Source organism: Diabrotica virgifera, chromosome 1 (assembly GCF_917563875.1).
Source record: "Diabrotica virgifera virgifera chromosome 1, PGI_DIABVI_V3a".
NCBI lineage: Eukaryota > Metazoa > Arthropoda > Insecta > Coleoptera > Chrysomelidae > Diabrotica > Diabrotica virgifera.
This window is the reverse complement of record NC_065443.1, coordinates 71,788,886-71,809,814: the sequence shown is the minus strand read 5'-3', so window position 1 is coordinate 71,809,814 and position 20,929 is coordinate 71,788,886. Positions and strand designations below refer to the sequence as shown.

The 20,929-nt window shown below is 31.5% G+C and overlaps 1 protein-coding gene across 1 annotated transcript in view; it reads right to left on the bottom strand.

Moving 5' to 3' along the window:
• Window positions 1-20,929, bottom strand: part of LOC114325931 (uncharacterized) — a 424,930-nt gene that overhangs the window by 306,743 nt on the left and 97,258 nt on the right. Inside the window, exon 4 of the mRNA XM_050660141.1 lies at window positions 17,267-17,413. Coding sequence (XP_050516098.1) covers window positions 17,267-17,413 — 147 coding nt within the window. The remainder of the gene's footprint in view (window positions 1-17,266; window positions 17,414-20,929) is intronic.

Sequence of the window (20,929 nt, the reverse complement as noted above, 5' to 3'; positions counted from 1 at the left end):
CCTGTCATCTTGGAACAATTCATTAAATAAATGCTCCATGTTCTATGTACCATGTTTTTTGTTTATTAATAATAACTTTCCTGCACTATCTTTCTTCGTGGAGTTTAGAGAAAAATAATGTTTTTCTTATTATGTTTTTAACAGTAATATTAACTTTCAATAGTAATTTAACCTTTAACTACACGCGCTGGCGTATTTTGTACGCCATATATAAGAATCCTAGTGCAAATATAATTAAAAATTAAATTTTTGACCTTGTTTATCTCTCCAACCTATCACTGGAATGAGATTTACAATTTGGTTTTAGTTACGTTATAATCGGCGTTCTGGGAAGATCGTAATTTACATTTAATTATTTGTTGTTTCCGGTGGTGGACAATTTACGCCACGAATATATTAATATAAGTAGTAATATAAGTACATATTTCAATTGTTTTTTAGTCATTATGACACAAAATATATTTTTCTTTATAAACAATACTTTTTCTCCTGTAAAAAAATCACATTTCAAAAAATTTTTTATTAGTAATTTTATTTATCATGTAATCCAGTTATACCATGATTCCAGTTATAAATCCCAATTGGCTTACTGAGAAGGAACTCCAAGTATTCACTGATTCAGAATAAGTTTATAACAAACAACTAAACGTATTTTTTCAAAGAAAAATAAACAAATCCGCTGTTTTTACGTGTATTTTCTTGTGGAGTATAAAGTACGCCACGCGTGTAGTTATGTTATAATTTGATGCGCGGGTAGTTAAAATTTAAAACAATATCTTGTTTTAAATAAGTATTTTATAATAAGTGACTAACGACTATTTTGCCTCGTATTATAGAATCTTGGTCTTCTATTAGAAAATATAAACTTCACAAAACGTGTCAAATTTATTCGTATCGATTATAAGTCAAGGAGGTTTTTGCTTCGCCAAAATACCTTATTCGGAATTCGAGCACAATAGTTTCGGCTGACCTCTGGCGTCCGTTCCCGTAATTAGAGCCAGATGGGCACAATAGGATGTGATCTAGAGTCCTTAGAAACTTGTGTAAAAACAAATAGTCCTACCTCCTTTGTGACGAATAATTACGAACACTAAACTGATGACCATCCTGGATTCAAATGTCAACTGCATTGTTGGAATTTGAATTTGCTTTTTGTTGTGTGCAGGATTTCGTTGCTTAAATTTGAGGATGTGTGGTGGTATGAAGCTAACAAACACTATTAGCTTTTTGTGTGTTAAATTAATAGCGGATATCAGGAGACACCGCAGAAAAATACGGCTCGGCCATAAAAACTGTAGCGCATTTTAACTTTTATGTTCATGCCGCTTTGGTAAATTGAGCTTTCCAAATCATAAGCTTTTTAAAGTTTGTGATACAATAGATGAACTAGTTTTTGCTAAAAGCTACGTTAGGGTTTGATACGAGACGTACATATTACTTTATCTTACTTAGTTTCTACACATATTTTAATAAAGTATAGTTTATAAAAATATATTCTAGTATTGTATATAGTCTGGGCTGATTATCGGAGAATAGGCCATTTTTGGGAAAAGTTATTTACCAGTAATTTTATTGCTGGAATCGAATATTATGATTGTATATATTAATAATATAGGTATGCAAAGTCCACAGATAGTGTGCTACTTTTTTATAAACAAAATGGCGCCCGAAAATCGTGTTTTTTTCAATTTTTGCTCTATAACTCCAAAGATTTTAACTTTACACCAAAAATACAAAAATAAAAATTCACCGCAATTAAATTCTGCATAGGGACGTGTTTTTTTCGATTTACTTCGATGAAAACTTTCCCCGGAAAAAGCGGGTTTTTCCAACAAAATCTTTAATTTTCAACTAAACTTTTAGATAAGTAATTGTTAATCAGTAATTAAATAACTTGGTAATGTAAAATCCCTTTTTGCATAGATTATAATTACAGAAGCCAATGGAAATTGAACGAACAGTTTAGCAACAATTAAATTGTTAATTAAAAATTTACCGTCGCTATAATAACGACAATAATTATAATGCATAAGAATAACTATGACTTTTTCATAAAAAGATACTATACCTATCTAATATACTTTACGGACTTGAAATTGGACTATTTAAGCGGCCTCAGGAATATTTTAAAATTTTAAAGAATTTTTTGGCTTATAAACAAATAGAATATCTCGGGAAATAATAAACTAAATTAAATTATAAAAACGGTATTCGAGAAACAGCGGCAGGACACCTATTTTAAAAGAAAAACGTTTAATTATGATGAGCAGTTCCTGAGATACAATCGGTCAAATTTGACCGGAATTTACGGCAAAGATATAAACAATAGGATCATAATTTTCAAACCATCACCTTTTTATTTTTGTCGTCTTTCTTCATACTAATTTTCATATCCTTAAAATACTCATAACATATATTATTATAATAAAAACTATCGATAATACGTGTGAAAATTGCCAAAAATAGCAAAATTCCAATCAAAAATTAGGTAGAAGAAAATGTAACCCTCAAAGTTCAAAATCGGTATACGTTAAAAAAATGCATTTTCTCGGCTTCTCATGGAGAAATTTCCTTCATTCTTTTTTTGTTCCCAAGTAATTCGGGTAGAGCTATCAAACTAACGCATTATTAAATGTCAAACTTACTTTTGTTTTGTTATAATAAATTAATTTATTTATTATAACACAAAATTTTAATTTGTTTAAATAAAAATTGTTTAAATAATTATACAGCTTCCAAATGAGAATATTTATGTTTTATACTTTAAAAGGTACACTTGTAGTAAGTTTATCTAAAAAAAAGCCTACAACTGGAAAAAATATGTAGTTTTCTGTTCTTATACATAAATTAATCTATTATAACAAAACAAAAGCAAGTTTGACATTTAATAATGCATTAGTTCGATGGCTCTACTCGAGTTATTAGGGAACAAAAAAAAAGAATGAAGGAAATTGCTCCATGGGAAGCCGAGAAAATGCATTTTTTAACGTATACCGATTTTGAACTTTGAGGGTTACATTTTCTCCAACCTAATTTTTGATTGGAATTTTGCTATTTTTGGCAATTTTCACACGTATTATCGATAGTTTTTATTATAATAATATATGTTATGAGCATTTTAAAGATATGAAAATTGGTGTGAAGAAAGAGGACAAAAATAAAAAGGTAATGTTTTGAAAATTATGATCCTATTGTTTATATCTTTGCCGTAAATTCCGGTCAACTTTGACCGATTGTTTCTCAGGAAGCACTCGTCATAATTAAACATTTTTCTTTTAAAAGAAGCGTCCTGCCGCTGTCTTTCGAATTCCGTTTTCTCAATTTAATTTAGTTTAATATTTCCCGAGATATTCTATTTGTTTTTAAGCCAAAAAATTGTTTATAATTTTAAAATATTCCTGAGGCCGCTTAAATAATCCAATTTCAATACTGTAAAGTACATTAGATGGGTATTGTGTCTTTTTATGAAAAAATCATAGTTATTCTTATGCATCATAATTATTGTCGTTATTATAGCGACCGTAAATTTTTAATTAACCATTCAATTGTTGCTAAACTGTTTAATCAATTTCCATGGGCTTCTGCAATTTTAATCTACACGAAAAGGGCTTTTATATTGCCAAGTTATTTAAATTTTCATTAAAAATTACTTATCTAAAATTTTAGTTGAAAATTAAAGATTGTGTTGGAAAAACCCGCTTTTTCCGGAGAAAGTTTTCGTCGAACTGAATCGGGAAAAACAAGTATCTGTGCAGAATTGAATTGCTGTAAATTTTTATTTGGGTGTTTTTGGTGTAAAGTTAAAATCTTTGGAGTTATAGAGCAAAAATTGACAAAAATCCGATTTTCGGGCGCCATTTTGTTTATAAAAAAAGTAGCACACTATCTGCGGACTTTGCATACCTATATTATTAATATATACAATAATAAGATTCGATTCCAGCAATACAATTGCTGGTAAATAACTTTTCCTTGTATTTTGCTAATTAGCCCAGAGTAATATAGAGTATAAGTTTTATGCATGGAAACCTTCTGTTATCTCGGAAATTACTTCCACGATTTTTATAGATTTTGGTGGGTGGGGGTTTTCAAATGCGACGGATATTAGAGTGGTAATTACATTGTTGTCAGATCTTCTGTTTTTCTGGAAATCTCGTAAAATTTCTTATTTCAAATGCAATATCCTGTATATTTTTTGTGTATGTTTTGAAGTCCCTAAGACATACTAATTATTTTTCATGTAATATTACCTAAACCTAAATGCCATAATTTCGGAGTAATTGCTACATTTATTTTTAAAAAAGTTTTTAAACAAATTATAAAAATCAATTTTTTCGGTGCGTGTAGACATTATGGTCGATTCTTTGAATATTGGGAACAAAAAAGGTCTTTTCAAAAATATTATTTTTGAAACTACGAAGTGCTTAAATTCAAGTTCAAATCTTGTTTTATCATCTACCGATAAGTAATTTGGGCCATGTCTTCTTCTTTAAGTGCCATATCCGCGACAGAGGTCGGCAATTATCATAGCTATTCGGATTTTAGGGACGGCTGCTCTGATAAATTCATTTGATGTACATCCGTACGATTTTCTCAGGTTGCGCAGCCATGATATTCTGCGTCTTCCTATGCTTCTTTTCCTTGAATATTTCCCTGCATAATCAATTGGAGCAAGCTGTATCTCTCTCCACGCGTAATATGTCCGAGATATTTTAATTTTCTTTCTTTTTTGGGCTATGTAATTCATTTTAAAACATTTTTTTTGTTAATGCAGTCCAATCGCAGGTCTCATAATATGCGCTTTATTAACAATTAAAAAACAATGTTTTAAAATAAAATGTACGAACAATTCGTATGGACAGCTGATAGAAAAGGTTTGAGCTTGAATTTAGCTATTTCGTAATTACAAAGTTATATTTTTTACTTGTGTTTTTATACCTTTTTTTCTTTATGGACTTGGCATAGCCAATTAGCCACTTTTTTGAACCTTGAAAATCGTCATTTTTCATTTTTTTTTGTTTTAAATTCCTTATATATATCTCGAAAATGATTAACTTTAGAAAACAATTATGAAAGACTTTTTTTGTTCCTAACGATCCAAAGAACCTAAAATAATGTCTACCCTCACCGAAAAAATTGATTTTTATAATTTGTTTAAAACCTTTTTTAAAAAATAAATGTAACAATAACTCCGAAATTAGATCATTTAGGTATAGGCAATATATCATAAAATATAATTCGTATTTCTTAAGAACTTCAAATCGCAAAAAATATACACGGTAGTCCATTTGAAATATGACAGTTCACTATATTTCCAGAAAAATGGAAGTACTGACAACAATGTAATTACCACTGAAATATCGGCCGTATTAAAAAACCCTTGCCAAAATTCCTAAAAATCGTACAAACCGTTTCCAAGATAACAAAGGGTAGCCATACATAAAACTCACTCTGTAAATTAAAATATTATAATAGTGAGATTATAATGTAAATATTATATAGAGAATATCAGTAAAACTTTCATTTCAACTGCATATCAAGTTATAATTACAAGAAGATTGAAAGCTTACAAAGAAGTAAAAACTCGTGTGTGCAAAGGTATATTTTATGCTTTATTTAAAAAATCTTCAAAAACATCCAAACGGATGACAACATTTCCAGAACGTTTTCGGATTAACCAGACCTGGGGGCGGTTCCCACCCCTTCTCGGGGTGGAAATTTTTTGGTTAAAATAACCACTCAAGTGGCTAGAAAACCTAATTCTAAACAAAAACTGTTCTTCAATTTTTTTAGAAAACTCAATATGTATTGAGTTATTAGTGGTTAAAAGTTTACCATTTTCATTAAAACATAACACCTGTTCGGTTCGAACGATTTTTTGCAAATACCTTAAAAACTATGCATCTAACTAAAAAAACTATGGAAAACATTTTTGTAGCTGATAAAAAACAAAGAAATTTGTTCCTTCATAAATCCTCTAGTGTTAATACAAAAAGAGATATGGTAAGTAAAAAGAGTTTGTTTAATTGGTGCATGCTCAAATCGGTGTATTCAACTTGAAATAACAGAGAAACGGTTGATTTTAGGTGTATAGTGCTACCAATACCTTGTTTAGTGCTTAAAAGGGCCTTTAAAATGAATGATATTCAATGTCGATTACATTCAAACTAAGCGAGATATGCTGCAAAAAATTGATGACTTATGTATTTTATGAAAAACACCTCATCCACTAGAATTTAAATGCATCGTTTTTCTTCTAAAATATCTTTTATTATAGTGTCATTTCTATGTTCAAAAAGTTGGACCTGTTTAAAATGAATGGATTTTGAAAAAAAAATAAGATCAAATTATAGAGCGCATTTTTAAATTTTTTTAACATTTTCCTTTTTCTCCATGTAACTTGAAATTTATATGAGTAAAATTTATACAGTAATGAAAAACTAAAACAAAATTTTTATCTTAAAAAACCATACATTTTTGTACTATATCTTTTTGTCGTATCTCTTATCATTTTCGAGTTACATGGAGAAAAATGGAGACTTTAAGAAAATTTAAAATTGCGATCTATAATTTGATCTTATTTTTTTTTCAAAAACCGTTCATTTTCAACCCGTGCATCTTTTTGAACATAGAAATAACCCAATAGTAAAAGGTATTGTAGAAGAAAGCGATGCATCTAAATTCTGGTGGATGACGGACTAAATATACTTCTCATTTTTGCTTAAAATACATTAGTCATCAATATTTTTCGCAGCACATATCGCTTAGTTTGAATGTAATCGACATTTAATATTGCTCATTTTAAAGGTCCTTTCAATCACTACAAAAGGTATTGGTAGAATTATACACCTAAAATCGACCGTTTTTTTGTTATTTCAAGTTGAATATACCATACCATATCTCTTTTTGTATTATAACCAGAGGATTTATGAAGGAACTAATCTCTTTGTTTCTTTATACGCTAACAAAATATTTTATACAGTTTTTTGTAGTTACATGCTACGTGTTCTCGACTTTGTTGTATGGAGTAGAAAGCTGGACACTAAAAGTAGAAAATTTAAAGAAGTTGGAAGCCTTTGAGATGTGGTGCTATAGAAGGATTTTGGAAATACCATAAATCCAACGAGTTACAAATGCAGAAGTGTTAAGAAGGCTGCAAAAGGATTGCGAGGTGATAAAGAACATCAAAATAAGAAAGCTAAAATATTTAGACCACATCACCAGAGGTGCGAAATATGAGATATTAAGGCTCATAATGCAAGGTAAAATAAAGGGTAAAGGATCTAAAGGTAGAAGAAGAATTTCCTGGCTGAGAAACTTAAGAGAGTGGTATAGTTGCAACTCAGTAGATCTTTTCAGAGCAGCCGCCAATAAGGTACGGATAGCTGTGATGATAGCCAACCTCCGATAGGAGAAGGAACTACAAGAAGAAGAATAGTTTTTAAGGTATTCGTAAAAAACATTCCGAAAAGGTGTCATTTTTCAATGAAAAGTGCCAATTTTCAACCACGAATACCTCAAAAAGAATTGACTTATCGAAAAAAAAATTCTAGAACAGTTTTTGCTTAGAGTTGGGTTCTGTCGCCAGTTCCGTGGTTATTTTGACCAAAAAATTGTCCATCCCCTTGAAGGAGTGGGAACCCGCCCAAGATAAAAGCGCCATAGTAAATAGAGTAGGCTTTGTTTCTTGAGCTATTCCCTAGTCAGAGTCACTGTGAAAATATTAAGTAAATCGATGTAGTAGGATGGAATTCGGAGCCAAATATCTTCATTGACTGCCCTATATACCTAATCCTATTTAATTTCTCTACATGTATTTTAAAATTAATTTATGTTTTTATTTTTTTTTGCAAATTTTTTTGACCCAATTTTTTGGCGCCCCTAAAGGATAACCCCCGTTTGCATTGCACGCTTTGCACATGTAGGAGGGGCCCTGCCACATTTGATAAATATTTATCAAAGGTAATTTTTAAAATGTTAATAAGATTATGTGGGTAATATAATTTTTGTAACTCATCAATTTTAAATTCTTTTTCCACACTTCATAAAAGTCATGTGGAATGCGTTCGCGTATCCCATCGTATCAAAATAAACGGTTGAATGTTAAAAGCAATGCACTTAACTCGACAACGGCTATTAATGTAAAATTTCGTATCAAAATACTTTTAAAACCGATTTAATGCAATTTGAAGTGCACGGAAACACAGCATGACATCAAGAGAAATATGACAATGGTGTATGGAGGATATAAAATATCCGATAATTAATATTTTACACAGAAAATATTATTTTTAATTGGAACTGAATGAATGGTAACATGAATTTTATACACTGGAGTGCGCTTTTTATGAAAAGGACACAAAACGTGCTTTTTCATAAATAAAATGTTAACGTCATTTTTATTACAATAAGTATTTTTGAAAAATGTGATTAACAGACCATAGAATTACAGTATACATAAAAAAAAATTTTATCATAGCGTGTCCCCTAAAAAATTTGCCACAAAATTCATTGGCTTTAATTTTAACAAAAATATAATAGAGTAGAACCTCGATAACTCGGATTAATCGGGACCTCGACCGATCCGGGTTATTGAAAATCCGGGTTAGCCGGAGAATATGGTAAAAATTAATAAAATACGGTATGCTTACAGATAAACTCCGTTATAATTGAAATAACATGAAATATATATATGCACAGTACCTACACATCTAAATTACGAGTATTAAAAACACGCAAACACAAACCTAAGCAAACGGAAGCAAACAATACAAGACTGTACTACACACAATACAGTCACAATCGGAACGATGTTATGAACAGTGAAAACTAAGACCATTGTTTAAAAAAAATTATTTAAGTAGTCTTTTAGTCTTTTTTAAACAATGCTAAGATAGTTGGTTTCAACAGGGGCTTGTTGTTTCTGACAAATCCGAGACAATGACCGTCGTTCTGCCGCCGCCGCCGTGTGCCATGAGTCATTTTTACTACCGAATACATAGTTAAAATTACACAAATACACATTATCTCTCAAATATTATATTACCTACATACTATCCCTTGCAAGATAATTCGGATGGAATTCCCCAGATTAAGAGACTGTGCCGATATCAAGCACAAAATAATCTGGGGAATTCCATCCAAATTATCTTGCAACGGATAGTACATTTTATTTTTGAAATGTTTGTCTGGTGAAGATCGGTCCGGGTTAGCCGGACTTCCGGGTTTTCGGGGGCCGACTTATCGGGGTTCCACTGTAATACGAAGTTGTCTTGAAAACAAAAGTTAGTTTACTTTGTCAGTTAAGATTTATTTATTTTGAAGTTTTCGCTTTAAGGTCTCTTATACATTAAAAATAAAAAAAATATCTACCATTTGGTTGGGCGAGTACTTTGATGAAATCTGTCTAATATTCAATAATGAAAATATTTCACTCAGAATGACTTATAGAACAATAACGGAGTGCGAGCAGGGTATACCATATCTGAATCTACCAAAAAGTGGAAGACCGCGTACGTTTACTACACAGAGGTCAGAAATATTGGTGAGAAGAGCAATAAACCAGATTGAAATGTCAACTAGGAGATTGACTCGTCAATGTAGACCTTTTAAGAGTACGGTATCATTGGGATCGTTGATGAGGAATGATCTTAAATATCGAAAGAGAAGTAATGCCTGATGGCACCAACAAATCTTAAGCTCCAGCTTAGCCCAGCTCAGCTTATAGATAGGGCCGCTTTAAGTATTACTTACGTTGTACCATAATTTGCGATTTTTATCTAAGCACGTCTTAACTGAGACGAAGTTTAAGAGGCAATCCACGTAACAATCCATTGTGGCAAGCTGGAAATTGATCCAAGACTCAATGGCGCAACGCGTAATTTTCGTAAGCTGAGCTTAAGGCACGTTTTAAGCTTAAGATCTGTTGGTTCAACCAGGCATTAGTGCCCCAAATATTCTCAAGCGCAACTCTATCGTACACCAACATGCTGTCGTCAAATGAGGCGAATACACTTTGCCAATGAAAAATTCATTATTTTAGATGACGAAAAGTATTTAGTCCATTGAAATGTTACATTTTTTAGGCCATACCTTGCATTTGTTAGAGGAGTTAATTTTATTTTTTTAATATGTAGGGGGAGCAGTAGAAGCTTAAGGTCAAGTTTTTGGGGCCACCACCCTTATCCCCCGGCCGCCATTTTGAAAAAGGGGTGCAAAGAGGGTTCGCGCTATATCTCTTAAACTACCAACCCTACGGAACTTCTAATAAAACATAAAAATGTAACAAATTAAATTTTCTACAATTTTGTTTCTATTACTTTTTATCGTCAAGTGACCAACAAAAAAGATATAAACAAAAATAAGTAAAAAATTTTTAACAAGTTTCCTTTTAGAGGTTGTCCTATCTACAGTTGCGTCATTATGCATCTGAAACAAGGTATAACATAGCGCGTATTTCTGTAACCACGCAACTACCCTATAGTGACTCAGCACATTTTTACAGTTCGGTCTTTTTGTATCATCTTTACATAGTATTTTAGAAGTTAATTGCGCAATAAACAGGAATAGACAAAATTTACAGTTACGTCATTTTTCTTCCGTACCGGCCTGAATATCTGCTTGGTATTACTTTTATTATTAAAATTTATCCTAGGTAGCACCGTGGCACAGTAGTGGGTCCCTTTCTACTTAACTTATTCTTACAGTTGTGCTACCTATTTGGCCACGTGCAGTTGTATTAAAAATTGTGAAAAGTATTTTGAGTTTATAGATTGAGTTGTCATAAGCATACTATTGAAAGTCTTGTGGGTGAAATTTATATTTTTGTGATTAGAGATTATATGTTAAATTTATATTAGATTTTATATTAAATTTATATTTTTATATTATTTATACAAAATAAGCATTTTGTATTTTTTGTAAGGGCGCATTATGAGTGGTGGCTATTTTATTTGTAAGAAACCTCTAGGGAAAATTATTTGTCAGTGGGAAAGTCGAACCATCTTTACTCACTGTTGTCGGCGAACGTTTTTAATGCATTTAAATTTCTTTTCAGTTCCTCCAACACAAGATGCAGCCCATTTCCACAGACTCCGAGTGTATCACCAGATTCAGTCATGGCTCGGTAAACATTGTGATCCAGAAAATTAGGGCTGGAAAAAGCATGGAAAATTTTGGATACCAATCCAAACTTCCAAGCCTCCAGTACCCCCGAGCTTATGAAATTCATCTTTAGCAGATGCAATGGAAACTGGAAGTGCATGTGGTTGCCAAAAAGAAGATCTCAAATGTTCAGCAGTATGCCTCTATTGTGGCGGTGACAGTTGCATCAACATCGTGGACATAATCAGCATTAATATTGAAGAAAATGAATTTGTAAATGAATTACCGACAATGATGCCAACTTTTACTCTCATTATACCACAAAAATTCACCTCAGATACTGATACAGATCTTGACTCGTAGCCCGGACCATCGAAAAAAATGAAAAAATAATAACTATGATAGATCTTTTTCAACATATAATAATAAATAATATTATTTTGTTTAGAAATTGTCCGTGGATTAGGCCTATTGGGGATACCACACAAAAAAGGCGCCTTCAGACTCTACCTCATAGGTGGCCTGGAAAAGGGTCAAAAATAGTTTAATAATAGCATAGGAATATGTAAATCATAATAAATAGATATATAGATAGAAAAGTAAGCCCAAGGTTTTGTTTTATTGTATTCTTATGAGAATTCAAGAATCTAGTCAAGTTTGGAGCGCTGTAAAACCTAGATAAAATTAAACAAATTTATAGTGGAAATTATTGTTCGCTAAAAAATCTTCTATATAATCACTATGAAGTAATTTTGTTGTAAAATGAACGGAAAAAAAGTTATAACCTCCAAAAGGAAACTGTTTAAAAAATTTTCACTTATTTTTGTTTATAACTTTTTTGTTGGTCACTTGACGATAAAAAGTAATAGATATAAAATTGTAGAAAATTTAATTTGCTACATTTTATGTGTAGTTAAATTTTCTGTATTGTTGCTAGTTTAGTAAATACAGCGCGAAAGCCCTTTGCACCCCTTTTTCCAAGATGGAAACCGGGGGACAAAGGCGGCGACCCCAAAAACTTGAACTTATGCTTCTACTGAACCCCCGTACACACCAAAAAAATAAAATTGACTCTTCTAAGAATTGCAACTCTAAATGTTACATTTCAATGGACTAATTTCACTTTGAGTCATTTTGAAATGAAGGGAAACGATGGATTTTATACGGACAACGTAGTAGAAGAATGTCATGACAATGTTAGATACAAACATAAGGCGAAATTTACAGATAAAGTCCTTGTCTGGTGAACAATTTATAATAGGGATTATCCCGACCTTTTGAAGGAAGAGTGAGGGGTGAAGCTTTGAATGAAGGTTTGAATAGCCAGAGCAATATTTTTAACTGCATTTCCAAATTACTTCAGTTTGTCTACAAACATCTAGGTAATGACGAAATTATGTTTTGGCCAGACCTAACATCAAGCCATTACTCAAGAGATACCCAAAACTGGCTTCGACAACACCATATACCCTTTGTTCCAAAAATGAGAATCATCCAAACTTGCCACACTCTCGCTCAATAGAGAATTTTTGGCCTTTACTGTCCAGGAAAGTTTATCATGGAGGCTGAGTAGCCCAAGATGCAGAACAATTAAGACGGCGAATTTACGAAAAAACTGGGAGAACTTGATCTGAATTCCGTCCAGGACCTCATAAGACACCATGGTTATCAGTAGACTTAGGCAAATATGCAAATAAAAAGGTATGAAATATGCGTATAAATATGCAGTATTTTACGCAAAAATATGCATGTTTATCTAGAAAATATCCATGTAATAAAATATTAATTAACCTGTACCTAGGTGTTTTACAAACTAAGGTCATGGAGTTAAATATTTAAGTTTAAGTATTTTAACAAATAAATAAGGATATTATTTCGAATTGTTCTAACAACAAATTATTAAACGCTGTTTTTTTTGGGGGGGGGGTATATACCTCACAGAGGGAACCATATGTACCCTTCCGACGATCCCTAATAAGGGTGAAACGTACCTAAGGGCGTTTGTGTTCCTCTCAGAACGAATTGAAATGTAAGATATCTCTCATTTTCGTTTTGCAGCGAATGCTTTTAAAAATATTAAATAAAAATCGATGTAGGAATCTTAAAATTGTCAAAATATTTTAACTTTTATTTAACAATTACAATATTTAAATTAAAAATATCAAATAAAAATTGGTGCAATAATCTTGAAAATGTCAAGAAATGACTGCGCAAGAAGGAAGAACTCCCAAATATTTACAGGAGGCCTCAATCTTTTCTTTTTATATTTAAAGAAAAAGTACGATGAACATAAATTAAAAGCACTTAATTAATTAAGTGCAATATATATGTTTTTCTGTTTAGTAAAATAAAGGCCAACTAATCCTATTGTTCAAGAAAAAAGTAATAGCGACCTTTCAGTAGACTATTGAATGATTTGCATTTTGAAGATTTTTTTCATCTCAAGATATTTAAAAAATGCTTGAAAAAAGAAAAAAATACATCGATTTCTTGCGAACCAACCTAATTTTTGAAATGTATGTTTGTACCACCGTGTAAATATTTAAAACAAAATAACAAATAATACGTAGGTACATAACGTTTTGCCACAAAATAAGAAATAACTTTATCCATATCCATAAATACCTCTTTGTAAGGTATTATAATAGTAGAAGCGCTTTCAAATTATATCACAGTTTATTTTCGGCATTTTCAAAGTACAATAATCATTCACAACTACAAAGACACGGTGTTGACGGCTTCAATTTTTCGACTTCAACAAAAAAAGTGAAATTGGCCGTTAAAATAAAAATTTTTACCTAGAGATATAAAATGGCAAATTTTGGAACCATTACATTCAAGGACAAAACTATAAGCCGATATCTTTTATAAGTTACTACTGTCGATACCAAAAATTTGAATACCAAGAGATTATAAAAGAAAATTTTGGGATTTCCAAGATATCTGTTACAAGAATATAAATAGTTTCAAACAAAATTTCAAATTATATGCACTTTATAGAACACTTTTATATAAATATGCAAAATTTTACATCTTTGCAAATTTTGTGCATAATATGCAAAATATGCAATTTGCATATTTGCCTAAGTCTAATTATCAGTAAGACGAGTAAAGTCATAACAAAGATCCAGATAAAAAATGAACATATCGAACAAGTCGATAAAATTAAGTACTTGGGAGTCTGAATTACGGAAGACCTAAAACAAAATCAGAAATTCGATCAAACATAGAGCAATCAGGAGCAGGCTATTTGAAGATGGGAAATTTCTGAGTAACCGAAGACTCAAAATGCACATCCGATATCGGATGGTTATGGATGGATCCACTTTATTCTTCTTTACGGTGCCGAAGTTTCGACTATAATTTGTTGAATTAACCTGGGAGCAGTCGCGCCGTTAGAAAAAATCTCACATTTTATCCTTTTACGTGACAACTTGATGAAAAATTTTGCAACATAACTTTTCACTCGTAAGTGCCTCGAGGAATATTATAACGCGTGAGATTTTTTTTATTTTTTTTGGAATTTATGGCTTTGGTGAGAGCCAATTATCTGTAAAATTGTTAGAAATAGATATTTTTAACACATAAAAATATTTTAAAATAGAAATTTGTTTTAAATTCGTATTTAAATACGTATACGCGCCATTACTTACGTGACAGTAGTGAGCACTACTGCTCCCGGTTTAACGAGAAAGCTGGAAGCTCTTGAAGCTCTTGAGATGTGACTTTTCAGTGGAATTTTGAAAATACTATCTTCTTCTTTAAGTACCGTGCCCAAATTTTTAGGCGTGGGTAGCTTCCATAACAATTTGCTGATGTCGTTCTCGATCTTGTACGGCATGTAACAATTGATCTGCTGATAAGCCAGTCCATTGACGAAGGTTTCGGAGCCATGAATATTTCTTTCGACCAATTTCCGCTTTTTCCGTCGATCTTTCCATTGAGTATTAACTGCAGCATCCTGTATCTGCTACCTCTCATTATATGCCGCAGATATTCAAGTTTTCTCTTTTTTATTATCTTGGTTAAATCACCTTCGCCTTGACCTACTCTGTTTAAGATTTCTCTCTTTGAAATGCGTTGAATCCAAGATATTCTGAGCATTCTACGATACGACCACATCTCAAAGGCTTCTAATTTGTTCATCATGTTAACCTTCATGCTCCAGGTTTCACATCCATATAGTAATACAGGATACACATAACATTTAAGGAACTTGATTCTTAGTTGTAAGTTCAACTGAGAGTTGCTCAGAATAGATCTAAGTTTCATAAATGCTCCTCTTGCAATTTCTATACGAGTTTTAATTTCTTCATCCGGATTTAGTGTCTCGTTTATCCAACATCCTAGGTATTTAAAATGGTTAACTTTTGTTATTGGTTCACAAGTAACTTTGCCTTTGTTGCGTTTATGTTAAGTCCGTTATTGCAGCATTCTCTAGTGACTCGATCTATAAGGAATTGAAGATCTTCGATATTTTCAGCCATGATCGCGATGTCGTCTGCATATCTGATGTTGTTAATAGTTTCTCCCCCGATTTGAACTCCACATTGTCCTTCCATGGCTTCATTAAAAATTATTTCTGAGTATACGTTAAACAAAGTTGGGGATAACACACAACCCTTTCTGACACTATTTGAATGCAAATTTTGTCTAGTTCTTTGCCGTCTACCAGAATAGAGGCTTCTTGATTCCAATATAGATGTTGTAAAAGTCTCAGATCTTTATCATCTATTCCAATCATTTCTAGATATTCAAACAACCTATCATGTTGAACTCTATCAAACGCCTTCTCAAAATCTATAAAGCAGACGTAAATTGGTTTCTGTACTTCCCATGATCGTTGAAGTAATGTTAACATTGAGAACAAAACTTCCCTTGTTCCCAATCCTTCTCTGAAACCGAAATGTTTGTTTCCCATTGTCTCTTCACATGTTTGCTTGATTCTATTAATAGTTATCTTAAAAAGTAGCTTGAGAGAGTAGCTCATGAGACTAATTAGTCTAAAGTCTTTACATGATGATGTATTAGGTTTTTTTGGGAGTGAAATAAATGTAGATTCAAACCATATCTGTGGCATCATTCCAGTCTCGTATATATGGTTATGTATGTTTGTTAGTTGTGAGACATTGTCGTCATCCAGAAGTTTGAGCCAGTCTGATGGTATTTGGTCAGGGCCTGGAGATTTCCCATTTTTGTTCTGTTTGATGGCTTTCTCTACTTCCGCTTTTAAAATACTAGGACCAGTATTCGTATACTTTGTGCTGTTAAGTGATGGCCTCGTATCCAGGAGGAGCTCTTTTTATAGTTAGTCCATTCTTCCTTTTTTTCATCCAAGTCGAGAATTATTTTACGTTTGGTAATAAATTATTCTTTGGAAAATACTATGGACCGATCATATTATGAACGAAATGGTGTTACACATAATAGAAAGAGACAGAGAGCTTTTGCCTACCATTAAAATGAGAAATACAGCATATTTCGGCACATACTTAGAAATGATAGGTACGAGTTGTTGCAGCTGATTATGAAGGGTAAAGTGGAAGGAAAAGGAGATCCTGTGAAACGACAAATATTCTGACTGAAAAACATTCGCGACTGGACCGGGCTAAACACACAGACGCTCTGCAATAAATATATTGTTCGTCCGCTATAACTTTTCCCATGCGTCACGATTCATTTTCAAACAAACTAAGTCAAAACATAAAGTGGAACGTACGCCGATGTGTGTAGTATATAGTATACAGTATACAAAATATATTATATACATATCGACGTTCGTTTCACTTTATAATTTGACTTAATTTATTTGAAAATGAATCGTGACGCATGGGAAAAGTTATAGCTGACGAACAATACATAACCATTTTTAGTGGTCGGCACTAGAAGAAGAAAAATTTAAATAAACCACAAAATTTCATTAAACAAACGTTTCGATTTCCTCCTTAGATATCGTTCTCAAAATACAAATTATTTAATTGCAAACGGTCATTATACATATTTATTTATAAGACCTTTTCGATCACTGAAAAGAAAATAAATAAATAATACAAATTTGGTTGTGCATTCTAAAAGCCACAAATAAAATTTGTTAAAATAAATTATCTACAATAACCTATCTTTTAAAGTTTGTGGCAAAATATTAATAATGAAGAGTACTGACCGAGAGATCTCCTCCATAAAAAGGGTGAATAACAAAAGTTTCGTTCCCCACGTGTATAACCCCGCTGACACCATTGCAAGTGTGAAAGGCAGCTGTCGCTCCTGGATAGTCCTGAACGGTCCCGTGATAATAGCAGTGCTCAATGTCCTGAAAATAAAATGGATTTGTGTTAATGAAAATGGTGATAATTCCTATAGTCCTCTATATTTATATTTCCATATTGGAATGGTAATACGGGTACGTCCACATTAATAGTGGGAATGGCTTTTAACAGGAGACTGCAACAATACATAAGAGTGAAAACTGAAAATGACCGGCCCACTCTATGGTTCTGTAAAATGATTCTTATAGCTAAATGGAAGAACCTAGTTTACAAATTACTTCATAATTTTATTTCAAAATATAATTTAAAACATGAGATCATGAGTATTATAGTATTATAGCGGATGAAACTTTTGGTAAGAGATAAGAGATAATAATCAAATTAAAAAATACATTTAGTCGAGGAAATGAAGCATTTTAGCTCGCAATTTTTTCGTCCAGCATTAATTCACTTGAAATTTTCACAGAAGGTAAGGAATAGTCCAAGGATCATTTTCTATATCATGCCGTTGTACGCTAAAACCTTGGGGGTGGTTGCCACCGCATCTCGGGGGTGGGAATTTTTGAAGTTTTACTTCTTTACCGGCGATATGAGGGTGAATTTTTATATGTTAAAACCTATGATCCCGGCGCATGCGCATTATAACTTTGTTCTGATTGGATGTTCAAATGACATGTCAAAAATTATTCAATATGGCGGCTGGTGTACAGCTGTAGTTTGATTATTTATGGTTGTTGCGTTTTAAAATTTGTGTGAAAAGAAACAACAAACAAAAGTTAGTTAATAGTAATACTGCCTTTTTAAATAGTTTTCATATACCTATATTTTTGGACTTTTGGACTATTTTGGACCAGGAAAACTCATTCTAATTTGGTAAGTAGTTTTTATTATAATCATATTGTAATTATACATTTGGATTAGGTTGAAATACAGTAGAGCGTCGATTATCCGAAATAATTGGGGGACATAGGTGTTCGGAAAACCGATTTGTTCGGATAATCGAACTACAATATATTGATACATATTTATAGTCATACATATTTATCCACTAGTAAATAATAGCCATATCTATATACCTACATATTTATTTATATCTTGATAATGACAACTAGCAACTAAACAAAAAATTGCAGTCTTTGCAACAACATAATTATTTTTGGATACAATATTGAAGAAAATTGAAGATATTTTAAGCGTCAATTACTAACGCTTGCTCGGTATTCGAGTGCGGGACGCGGGAGTCGATAGTTCGAATAAGCGGTCGTTCGGTTGATCGACGTTCGGATAATCGACGCTCTACTGTACATTTATTTTCTCAAGAATGGGGATTTTAGAGAGAAATCCCAAATTAGGTCCGATTTTTATTTTTAAATTATGATTTTTTGGCGTAGATTTATTTATCTAGTAGGTATGTAATGCTTTGATTTACATACTTAATTTGATTACCAACAAAAGTTCTACCAATCTTCATCTAATATATTGTTTTCTTACTCTTTTGTTATATTTTAATATTTTCTTCCACAAAATTTAAACTACATAATTTAATTATATTCAAAACAATTGTCAAACAGTAAAACGTTCAGTTACCCTATTTTTCCACATGACAAATAATGTCAATTGACGAGTGAGTCTAGGCTTCGATTACGAATCAAAGCGCCCCGAAAGTCACGGGTTCGATTCCCGATGCAAGTTTTTATTTTTTTATGCATTTTATGATTGTAAGTATATTTGTTATATAATTTTTTTTTTCAGAAAATGCGTATTTAAAATTTTTGCCAACAATTATTATCGTTCAGAAATCATTTTTTCTTTGTGGCATTTTTAAATGTGTTTGTGTGCGTTTTATTCTTTTATTTTTTAAAATTTTTGGTATTGCCTTAAAAATCACATAATATGTAGTAGAAGTATAACTTCTTACGTGCGTACAAAGTACACACACATTGTTTTTTTATTACATTTTAACCATGCCAATCGATGTAAAACATGATTCCAAGAAAAAAATGCTTTTTACATTTTCTTCGTAAAACTAATATTTTTTAAGTTATTCGCGCTTGAAAGTAAAGTTTTTCGACGAAAAAATCGACTTTTATAGTGAGTTTTTTAAAAATACCTAAAAAAATATGCATTTACTCAAACAAACTGTAGATAACAAAATTGTACCTTTTAATAGCACAATTCAAATTCTTTTTCTATAATATCTTTAAGATCAATACAAACCGAGATACGGCATGTTAAAAAAAGTTAGCTTTTCTCGTCAAATGCATAATTTGAAATATTCAAAGCCAAATAACGGGAACACTTTGCATTTTTGGAGGAAAATTTAAATTATCTTTTTTCAATCTTACAATTAAACCTTTCAAAAAATCATAATAAAAAATTTCTAGCATGAAAATAGAGCGACTTATTATCAGATAAAGGTCGGTACCTGCTTTTCTCTACGAAAAAATCAGTGAAAATAACCCTCTAGCTACCCTCTTAATTAAAAATTGGTCTTCAGCTTTCTGTACTTTTTGTTAAATTTATATTGGTAATACATCCAAGAAGTTTGACTTATTTAAAAGACCAAATTTTAGAAAAATTGGAGTTTAAAAAAAATTGATTTTTTGCAACTTCGTATTTTTCACCTTTTAGTTCAAAATATCTCCGAAAATACTGGAGATACAAAAAAAAATGATGTATTACTAGATTGTAGCTTTTTTAATAGATAAAATTATATTGTACATAGATTTTCATTACAGTGAACAGTTAGCGAGATATAGCTGTTTAAAACCTTTATTTACGAGCAAACACCCCCTTATTCCAGCCCTTTAAACCCACGCCAATTAAAAACTAAAGGATCTTACGCAAACTAATTTACACAGTCTTATAACTATTCAAAAATCCTACATACAAAATAATTTTTGAAAATACATTTTATCGCCAAAAATGAAGGAGCTATGTTTATAAAACAATTTTTTTTCGAAATATTCGAATAGACCGCTTATGGAACATTTTCAATGCATGTATAATACCACAGAACCGGTTTGTATACCGGAAGATGACTTAAAAACTATTTGTATTTGTACTTCTACTTTTTGTAAATTCGTATTTTTGTGTAAATAAATGTTTTTGTAAGTAATTCTTTAATTCTACTTTTTTTCTGTATAGATCTATTAAATTATCTATTTATAAAAATTATATTGTTCTTAAGGGTGGTTTTTAAGGGTTGAAATATTATGATATATCCTAAAGCATAAAACAGTCATTATTTTTAGCCAATCAAATCCAAATTTTACCCATAATAAACTTTAAAATGGTTTTATATTATTTTTGAAAATAACGGGTAGTTTACACCCCTAAAAGTAATCGACGCCCTTAAGCATGATATAGAATATGAAGTACATGGTGAAATGATCCTAATCCCAAATTTTTATGTAATTCGATGCAAACCGAAATTATTCTTTTAGGATAAGTAATTTTTTATATATAGCTCCAACAAGGTTGGTTTTAAGGGTTGAAATATTATGATAGTATATCATAAAGCATAAAACAATCATTATGTAACTAATGAAAGTTTAAAA